The 10,823-nt window shown below is 50.0% G+C and overlaps 1 protein-coding gene across 1 annotated transcript; it reads right to left on the bottom strand.

Moving 5' to 3' along the window:
• Positions 1-960: 960 nt before the first annotated feature.
• BO72DRAFT_495758 (uncharacterized protein) lies at positions 961-1,293 on the bottom strand (the record flags this gene model as incomplete). Its single annotated transcript, XM_040948579.1, has 3 exons — positions 961-1,083; positions 1,138-1,179; positions 1,237-1,293. 3 exons carry the CDS (start codon positions 1,291-1,293, stop codon positions 961-963), a joined length of 222 nt encoding a protein of 73 aa, XP_040801836.1.
• Positions 1,294-10,823: the final 9,530 nt, after the last annotated feature.

The following is a 10,823-nucleotide window of genomic DNA, read 5'->3' as shown; positions in this document are numbered from 1 at the left end:
GCAAAGCCAAATACTAATTGCGGCCTCAGCGGTCACATGCCAGATCGGCTACGGCCGAGCCATAGTCTTAGTAGTCGATCGTCGGCCTTCACTCGATTCGCTTGCAAAGACGCGAGAGATGACCGATATGTGCCATCCCTGAAATATCAACATTTATATCTGATCGGAACAAAAGAGTCGCGGTCGTACGCGGCGCACTGAAAACCTCTTTCCAATTCCGGGAAGGCGCTTGGACAACTTGCTTTCTTCGTGTCCTTTCTTTTTGCATGTCCAACACATCCGTTGGCCGACGGCGTGGTGACCGTTGGTACGGCTCACTGTAGTGTTTCTTCAATTGGTACAGTGACAGGAGCGTTCGGTGGTGGTCGCTGAGGTGGTAAGTGTCTAGTCTGTTCGGGGTCCAGCAGATATGATTTTGACAATGGTTTCTGATCCCGGACATCCAGTCGGGAAGGCCGAAGCAGTTGGTTGGAGTGTACCTAGTAGTTTTCATGCCTTTGATCGAACTGTTCCAGCACCAATGCGCGGGCAGTACAAGCCGAGACGATTGCAATGATAGCAAAGTTATTGCTTTCAAGCCGTCCCCAACACCCTGTTACAGTAGCAATGCTCGGTTCACAGGTCCAAAAATCATCATGCTATATGACGAAATCTTTGACTTCATCAAGCAACTAGAGGGATCGTGGCACAAGGGAAAAGGCGACGTTGGGCCCTGAAGGGCGCGCACAAGGCGCAACATGACTGAATCACAGGAAAAAAACGAACGACCGCAGCTAACGAACCCCAACCCACCAACGCCACATTTTCCAACCAACAACAACCCCCTGGAAGAAGGCGAAGAGGGGCATCCCGGCGAATACCCATGCGGCGAGGGCGCGGACGGAGCGAAGATGCGGGCGAAGGGCAGGCAGCGGCTGCCGACGAGACGTACGAGGTATACAGAACGTCGACGGCCTATACTTACCTAGTAGCGTATTCGGCCTTGAAGATGTGGCACAGCCGCTCCATCTCGTCCGCCTCGCCGGCAGCCACGGCCCGCACCAACGCAAACACAACCTCTTCAATTAAGTCGTCGACCAGCGACTGCGCAAAAGGGTCAGCATGCGGCCGAAGCCAGCGGAAATGTGGAAGACTCACGGGCGTGCACCCGCGTGCGGCACCGCGAACTGGTGTCCCGGGCTCGTGTGTGGCCAGCCCTTAGGCGTCCTCTCCATTCCTGGCCTGCAGCCGGTGCACCACGGGCGCCACCCCGAATTTCCGGATCATAAGATATGTTGATGGCCTAGTGGCCATATTTGGTTCGCATTTGCAGCACGGCCTCCGCACAAGACATATATCCTTTGTACTGGGCAAAAAAAGAGCAGATCGCGCACACAGAAGACGAGCATAGGCCAATTGGGATGTGTCGACGATTTTGAAGCCTCAGGGGTAAGGTGCTGAAACGTATCCTTGGCTTTCTTGGTGATTGGAACTAGCCACGTTCAAGGTGGTAAACAAGGTGACAAGGCCGCTGGAATCACGTGGCCGGATCGCCCAGGAACGCCGACAGGACGCGCTCAGGTCAGATGCGGCCTTCCGTATCAAAATCTGCGGGATAATTGGTAGCACGGCTTTTCTGCCTTCTGTGCCACCTTTGTCGAATGCTCTTCGAGGACATCAACATCGTCTTCATGTGTCTCTTTCTCTTGGTCTTGCTGTTCTGGTCATCAGAACTATGTTCGTTGTTGACTTTGCCCATACATATCTTCGCCAAATCAGGGTAGTCAGAAGCAACAAGGGTAATGATCAAGTTGCCTGAATTCCTGATCTTCAGTTTCCAGCCAGTTGAGAATTCCACCACCTACCTCACCATGACCCATGAGCAGCCATCAGCGGAGGGAATACAGCGGGGAGAACACAGCGCAGCAAGTAGATACTGCGTCACTAGATACCATCGACGATCAAGCAGAAGGGTAATTAAGCAAGTATCGATAGATGAGAAGATATCTTAGATATCCCCAGTGTGCCACTTCTGCTACTGCTGTGCAGCCTCTGCAAGTGTTTTTGCTGCTGGCGCAGCCCCGGCGGAGAAGCGGATGTGCCAACATAAGACGCTCTATGATGTGATGACCACTGCATGTCTCTGGAATATAGGCTGGACTATGCTGCTACTGTCACAGCTGGGGCGGTGGCATACATGGTGGTGGTGGTAGTGGTGCTAATGATGCTGTCTACCATCTCCGAGCTTATTTTGACGCCGGGGAGACCCATTGGTTAGTACATGTCACGGTGTTCTCGGTAGAGGGACCGTTTCCTCAACGTGTGAGCGCCACGATCGTTAAAAAGGCATTGATTGAGGTGCTTGCTGTGATTGAGGTGCTTGCTGTCATGTTGCCGAAGTTGATGCTAGAAATTTCAAGGCAATGGTATGAAGGTCGATCTAATTCCGTCCAACCACAGACAGTGGGTGTCCCTTGTTGCATTGACCTTCGATTAAGTCAATTGTGTAATTGCTGGTTCTAGGTCAAGTGGCGTCAGAAAAGAAATCTAGAGCATCTAGAAGGCTTTGACGTCTGCATGTTGCTTGCCCTAGTAATGATGCGCAATGATGGATGGATAACTTCCTCGGCCCAAGAACGAAGGCGACGGCTACCCCGGCTGTTATCAGTAGGGGATAGTTGGAGATTGGAGGAAAGTCTAGGTTGTAGCCACTCCATGATATAGTCCCGTACTGGCTTCAGGCCTCTTTCGTACGCACCGACTGTGAGGCGCGAGAGATACCCTGATGCATTGAGTTTGCCTGAAATAGTTCAAGAAGCGATAATAGCATCGTCTTTGAGGTGTTCGATGCTCACAACCACCGTGTCGACATCTCTTCAGCCCCAGAAACGCTTGTGAATCCTAATGGACACGAGCTGCTGAGGCTAGACTATTCAAGCTTATCTGGGCTATGGGATCTCTGGTTCCGGCAGTCTGTCACGCCAAGCTGCTCTGGCGCTGTTCAAATTCTTTTTTCCCGGCCAAAGACGCCCGCTTTAAAGACAGGCTGCGTAGATTATAGGAACGTGAGATTAATCCGGCCATGAGGTACACATGGCTGGAGATCAATGGGTAAGCCATGCGGTGGATTTGAGGTTATTTGTCCGCCCTTCTCAGGTCCTGAAGAAGCAGGCTTGCTGAGCCAACCATGAATATATCCAGTCCTCTCTCGCGGGATATAGATGGGTGAATTCCATATGCTCAAGATTGCGCATCACCCAAGGCAGTGAGTCAGCGCAGATATGCAACAGTTGTCGGACTAGTTTTGTGCTGGATCTGGTGCTCAGGTTGTATTCGTCTAGAACCAATGCCTTAGACAAGCGAAATTTTAACGTCCTGAAGGTCACTGGACTCTTCGTCTGCGACATCTGTTGCACACCTATTCGAGAAGGTCTAAGATGTGCGCGAAGTACGCCTTAGTGCCCAAATCGTTCCCTCCGAATGACACTTCCACACTTCGCTCCGGCCGTCACACACCAGTTTATGAGAGCGTGAAAGACGAATGGATTTGGGCTCCAGCTATCTGAGGAACAGTATCTCACTGGGGGCCGGAGGCAGTGAGATGCCTGACCAATGGGAGGCCAGGCCCTTCACACCAGTGCTCCAGAATCGCTAGGGTCGATTACATTGTCCCCGATGCTCGAGTCAATAATGGCTTCATAGAGGGCATCCTGTAGTTATCACTGTATCTGCAATAGAGCACGTAGACCGGCTTTCATTGAACCGAGTGATCGATGAGACCTTTGAGTATTGCACGAGTGGATGAAGATGTTAGGGTCGATTGAACTTGACAAGAGAAGCAAAGACAGCGAACGAGGAACTCGGTTCGTAGCAGTCCGATGAAAAGTGCTTTTATTAAATCGCTCGGGAGTAAAGCTGGTTACTTCCAAAGTAGCTGCGAGGCTTACCCGATCCCAGGCAACAGTTCCTATCGGGCTGTACCACGCATTCGGTCCACTTTTCCCAATCCAAGAAGCGCCGGGTACGTCGGTCGGTATCTCTATTGATGATTCCAAGGGCCTGTACTGATTTTGAAAATTTTGGACGTCTGCTCGAGCGAATCGCACTTCAGAGATGGACCAGGAGTTGCGGACGGGTAATAGCAACCGAAGTTTCTCGATGAGCACCGAGAAGCGATGTCTTGGGATGAAAAACCTTGCCGCACAATATTTCCATTTCAGAACGAATTTGCTTAGATAGCCAATCTCGGTGTAGAATAAGTTATATTGTTTGCAGGGCGCCTCCTATAACATTCCAGGAATATAGCGTTTGTTCAACCCCCCGGATATCGGTGGCAAGGCTTGCATTAAAGAAATGGAACGCAGCAACTGCAATGGCCAGAAAGTGGTGGCGATACTCTGAACGAATCAGTGTATGGAGTTCAAGCAAGCGCAGTGAAGTGCTCTGGTAAGCACCATGACCTTTGCGTCTATGCTTGATCTTCTCATGACCGAACCGCAAAGGTGAGCAAATGCTCGGAGAGTTTTGGCTGAATGCATTCCTGCTAGCAAGAGGTATCATATGTAGCCCTTGTCGCAGGCAGATACGCAACAAGCTCGGATGCTTCATACACGAGAAAGATGCAGGAAGACAGGATTGAGACGAATGTGGCATATGTCAAATATATGCCTAGGTCCATACTTCTCAGCAAGGGAACATCGCAGCGCCGTAATAGCCACATGATTCGTCTTTCTGGTTTGCCGTCAGCTTGCAGATAATGTCTGGTTGTTCTTCCCTGTCAAGTGCTTGCTGGCTTCATGAGGCGGCACCATACACATCCGATAGATTTATGGTCCCGATTAGACATGGTTGGAACTTGTAGAACTCATCGAGTAACTGCGTATATTCACTTTCCGGCAGCTAGATTCAAGCCGTCGAATGTGGTGTAGGCAGTAGTGGTGGCGGTGTTGCATATGTTGTTGTCCACGAAATAGGTAACGCCCTGTTAAGAGGCTCAGAGTCGCTGAAGTGGTAAAGACTCCTAGATCAGCAACGAACTTCTCAATACTAGAGCCATGGGAAGCCCTGGGGGGGGGGAGGGAACTCAGGTATTTCATAACCTTCCCCCATCATAATCGTAGTGTTCTTGAGTACAATCACCAGCCAATTCGCATCTTCGAGGATTATCTTCTCGTCCGCTGATTTCGGAAACTGAGCAACGGGCCGGAAATTTGGTCGCCGAGCGGGATTTACCCTAATTTCAATCAATAGCGGCATGGAGCAGCCCCGTCTGCCGGGCTTTGAATCTCTGGTGAGTGAGCTCTGCGAGAGACGGCACCCTATCCATGGTGAACTCGCATTGTGATAAGCAAGCAAATCCGAAAATGGTGTAGGCCTTCGCTTCATCTCCAACAGGGTCCTCGTTACCATCCCGTCCACTTCGTCTTTGAGGAACTTTATATTCTCCGCTTGCTCTTTGATAATCTCGCCCTGAGCTATTCCCATTGAGATGCTCTTTTTTCACCGGCACCGGCCAAGGAGGCTTGCCCCTTGCTTCTCCTCTGCACAGTGTCAGGTATCGTGTCTAGCTTGAGAAAGGATCAATTCTTCTCTTCTGATTTTCTTTTCTTGGGGCTTGACAGAGTTTGTCGGGCAGGTCCGCGGGCTAAAATTGACTATTCGTTAGCTACCATCGAACCCGTCGACAGAATAGCCATTCTTCACTTCCAGCATGAAGGAGACCAGTAGCGTCCTTATAGCGCCAGTGCATGCCATCTGCGGGCATTGCTAGACAGAAAGACCTCGCTTGAACAAATGATTGCGTTGCCGCATCTCCGATGGCCATTGTTTGCGCGAGAACGCAATGCATCTTTGCTGGCATGACACAACAGCTGGGCATCCAGGAACCAGCTCATCAGGGGTCGGTCGCTTCGATTCAGCTCGCGAACAAGGTTCAGCTGTCCAATGTGCGCAAGATAACACCCTATCTATTCTGAGCTCTTCGACATGCTCGGCTTGTCGCCAGACGACTTCAAGTTGTAGCGAGCCATTTTCTTGTGATATTGGCGGTGACATCTGAACCCAATCTGAATCAGAAATGGTTTGGTACTCAAGATCCAGAAGGAAACTTCAGGTTGGTTGAGTGGGGGCTCGGAAACCATAACCTGCGGAGGTTGAGCATAACATAGAGACGCACCGCACTTCGATTGAAGACTTCTTTCTCGGAGTTCGTGGCATGCTAGGATACTCCAGCATCATACCCGGTCCAGAATTGTAAAATCTGATGTAACCCGATCAGAATGTCAGGAACGTCATGGACAGCAAACCCTCGTGCCTTCAGGTCCAAGAACATTCGAGAGACAGAAGATCCGTAGCCCCAGGTACCATGACGACCGTCACAGCCAGAAGATGTGCATGGCTAAAGAAGAGAGAAAAGAGAAACTCTCAAGTCTAGGATCTCATGCCCAGTATTGCACCCAAAGTTCATATCTCTTTGGTCTAAACCGTAGCGCTCGTCACGATCATGAAGTATCATCGAAACGTCGCAAATCATGCGACATGATGTTCCTCCAATTCGATTGGTCATGAGTACATGCTCAGTCGTCTAAGCTTGGCGGGCAATTTGAAGTGCGGGAAATGGATCACCGCTCAAGGCGATGCTCCCCTGCCCTGATGCTCAGGACACCTAGGTCTCCTTTGAATGATCTCCAATCCACGTTCCGAGGCCCGAGGATGACCCCCGCCCCTTGAATGGATCCTCTGTACGGGTCCATACCCACGTCTGACAGCTTGATTGAAGTGGCACATTTTAGAGCAAAGCGATTCATGCATGTAGTCAGAGATACGCACATCTCGAGGCTTTGAGATTTGAGCCTCGCTAGGATGACAGCATACTTTCGGGGACAACACTTTCCTGACAGACTTATTTCGAGCGGTCTCGTGTGCGGTGCAGTACGAACCATCGAGGTCCCTATTGAATCGAGAACCCCAAAGATTTTTTTGGGTGGCCGCAGCATGTCCAGACGTTCAGGTAGTTTGCGAAAAGAAGCACCGTGTAGTCTTTTAATATGACATGTTGGAGCAAGCTATGGGTTAGCTGAGGGTATAGCAGGAACAAACATAGCTGCCTACTTTGCTGTTAAGATATAACTCAGGGGGTGGCAAAGTTCGACCTCCTCGGGTTCCTTGTATGGGTTCTGGCTCGAACCTCGATGAATCATAACAGACGGCAAGAAGAAGTTTCTCTTTCTCGGAAGGGGTCTGCTCTGACGAGATGAGAGAGAACTAGCTTCCCAGGCGGCTTTTTCAGCACACGATTAGCCCAATTTCCAAGACTAAACCGTATCCACCACGGTCCAACGCCTATCACTTTCTGTCACGGTCTGGGAATTTCCGTATCTCCAACTGGACACCTCCGTGTGAATCCGGCCAATCCAGCTTTGTGGAGACCAAACTATCTCATGATGTAGGCCTCACGTCGGAGGAAGTCATTTCAAAAACTCTGATCGAAGGTCTGATTTTCGATCTGCCATGGCACCGAGGGTGGTAGAAAGAAAAGCTTCGCTCAGAATCCAGAAAATCCGCATCCATGGTGCTCGAATCACAAATGGTTGCTTAGGAGTCATGATAGTGCCTGAGAATGTTATATGATATTCTATCACACGAGCGTCATGTCAGCGCCGAGTCATGTCATGCAGCGAGAGTAAAATACTCTTCATAATGTTTGCGGACACGAGGAGGTTGCCAAAACAAGGCCTCAAGTTGTTGCTCGGTAAGGGCCATGTCCTTTGCTTCAGGATTGTTAAGCATTTTCATTTTTCTTTTTGACCCAGCGAGTCTCCACATCTTCCCAAGGTTCAAGATATTCGAAAGTGCTGTCGTTGTCGGAGTTCCCTCTACATACCTCATATTGTGGACTTCCCAGAGCAATCCCAGTCTCCGAAGGACCTCACGGCTATGTCGGGAGAGACGCCTTCGTACTGGGCGTCTCCAAAACGATGTTTGCTAGAGTTGCAGAACCGTTCTTGAATATCAGCAAGTAGATGCTCCACCGACGGAGATGCGTCGATGGCGATACCTTCGAATAGCGTTTGTGTAAATCCGTACATGAAAGCTTATGCACCGATTGCCAATCTGAAAGTCATCTGCAAAACCGAGAGAATATCCAGCAGGTACCGCGCACGGACAGATTCCCATGCGGTCGGAAAGCCATACTGCAAGGTAAGATGAATCGAAGCCCGATCAATACTGTCCAGCTATTGCTGCGTTGCACACTCCATCAGAGCATGCCTATAAGGAATTTGCATCCGGACAGGAGATGCCATCAAAGGCAAATTCTCCTCCAAGGGCCCAGGTGCACAGGAATACTCTGTACGGATTGCTCCCAAGTATCTCGATACACACCACCGTCCCAACACAGCAGTGAGCGGGAAGTAGAACTTTCGTTTTGTTGCCCTAATGCAGCATTGCCCAAGCTGCGTATCAAGACCCAGAATAGAAGGTTTGACAATGCCCAATCATTGAGGCACCGTACTCCAATTTGATGCTTTGCTTCGGGATGATTGTGTTAGATGACGTGGTGCGACATGTATTTGGAACTCAGATATCTATATAACCCGGGTTAGTCACTCTCATATGCGCATTGGAGATTCAAACGTACCAGAAGCAGATGACTGCTTTTCCCGACCATTAAGCTGGAAGCGATCGCCGTCTGACATGAGACCAAAGCTTTAGAGCGGGTTTACCAGCCTGCCGGTGATTCTGGCAGCAATCGTAGCTGGCCCGGGACCGGGATCTTTTCCTGAAGTGATGCCTACTTACGCATGCACCCAAAAGGCTGGGTGATTGCCTCGCTTAACTTCTCGGCAGTCTTGGGGCCTCAATCATAACAAGGTGCTTCCCTACATCGTCCCCATTGCCGGATTAAAAACACCACAATAGAAACAAAAACGAAAAGCCAGCCAACATGATCAATACGCTGGTGTATCGATATTAGATTGGCAAAGCTCCTTCTTAAGGATATGCTTCCGATATGTGCTGACTGAAAATCCCACCTCACGCTGGGGGCCCAGAGAAGCAATGCCTTAACCTACAGCCAGGAGAGCCACGTGTGTTTGGCAATCGACGCGAAAAATCCCAGCCATCACCAAGATTGCCAATCATGGAGGCAAAGATACAATCACAGCAGCAAGCTCAGCATAACCAGGTACCACAAGGCGAGCAGAATCCGACGGTGGGATAAGTAACCCCCATACACAGCCAGCGCTGGAAGGTTGTGAATGCTGTCAAGAATCGCATTTCTCCGTCAAGGAGGAATCTCGAGCAGCGGCTGAACGCGTACGGCTCCAGAGACACCTAGTAAGTACCCGATCTCTACTTCCCTGCTTGGAGATCCCTGCGAAGCTACCTTGAAATAAGCCCATGCTCCCTTGCCGGTGTAGGAAGACTCAACTTGGGGATGGGGGCCGGGGACCTTGCAATCCATGCATCGTCGCCACTGGTCGGGGCGTATGACGTCGCCACTGGTCGGGGCGTATGACAGTACCCAAAATCCGAATCTACACATTCAGTTTCGGTCTTCCAATCATCCTGTCGATTCCTGGTCAATCCCACTCGAATACATACTCGTAATCGGCATGGTAAAAGTCGACTACATCGACCGCTGCATCAGCACGCCAACCAAGCTTCCGAGAATAGGACACGCACCTGATTCTGGCATTGCGCTCAATAGCCAGGACGCAGCTATTCCTGGTTGAGCTTATCGCAGACCGTCAGCTTGAGCGCTCGTGGCTCAACCAGAACCAGACGGGGTGCAAGTTCCACAGTGGGAGGGGGTAGAATGGCTCTGCAGGACGAAGGGATCGTCTTTTCGGATAGGGCAAGTCTGGATCGATGGTGGAAAGCCTCGATTGTCTGGTGACATGCAGCGCAGTATGTAGAATTACCTATGGTACTTTTCGGAGGCAGATGGACTGAAGAAAGGGACATGACAAAACAGTCCCACAGGTCTGTTCAAGATGGAAGGGAATAATCGAAAGGATGCAGATGCACTAGGCACTAGTCTTGCATTGTGCCTGGCTTCCAACGCAGTCTCTGAGAGTGAGATTTGAATGTAGGAGACGGGTCTAGATTAGGGGAAAGCAGACAGGCCGGATGGTTGAGCGTCATTGGTTGAGGCAGGGTTGTGTAGGGCAAGTCAAATGATCCAGATGATCAGAAGGATCTTGGGATGTAGGTATAGGATATTGAAGAGTAGAGTACTGGATACAGAAGGCTTGATGTAGAGCCAGGGTGTAGAAACAAGTAGGGCATGAAGACAGAAGCAGTTGAAGACAGGAAGGAAGACAGTTGAGAAGATGGAAGTGGAAAAGAAACTGACAAGGAGGGAGATTTCATGATAGACCAAGCTGGCTGGCCAGATCTTAGTTTATACCCATCAAGCCATCGACGTGAATGACTCTATTGTATTGACTATTCACAGACTGGAGTATTCTTCTTCTGTGAAAGCTGTTGAGGCATATTCAATGCACAGGAATACAATATTGAATGGATTCCATGGAAGAGTCTGTCCATCTTTGTGACAAGTCATAATGCTAGTTTTCTTCACTGTGTACAATGTGCCTCATTCACCCTTGGACTGAGCAATATCCTATCCTTCCTAGCCATTAGTTGCTCACATAAAGGGGATCGTCAGGAGGGACGAACCTAATCATATGGTTGTGCATGACAAGATCTAGATCGCCGGAAGTGGACCGAAAGCCCGCACAACATTCGCCACCGTAATCCCATGACTCAATGCTGGCCGCAAAATTGCATAATAATTAGACTCTCACCCTACATTATGTTTACAGACAGAAATGATAGCT

Source organism: Aspergillus fijiensis (genome assembly GCF_003184825.1).
Source record: "Aspergillus fijiensis CBS 313.89 unplaced genomic scaffold BO72scaffold_20, whole genome shotgun sequence".
Lineage (NCBI taxonomy): Eukaryota > Fungi > Ascomycota > Eurotiomycetes > Eurotiales > Aspergillaceae > Aspergillus > Aspergillus fijiensis.
This window is presented reverse-complemented; position numbering and strand designations above follow the sequence as displayed.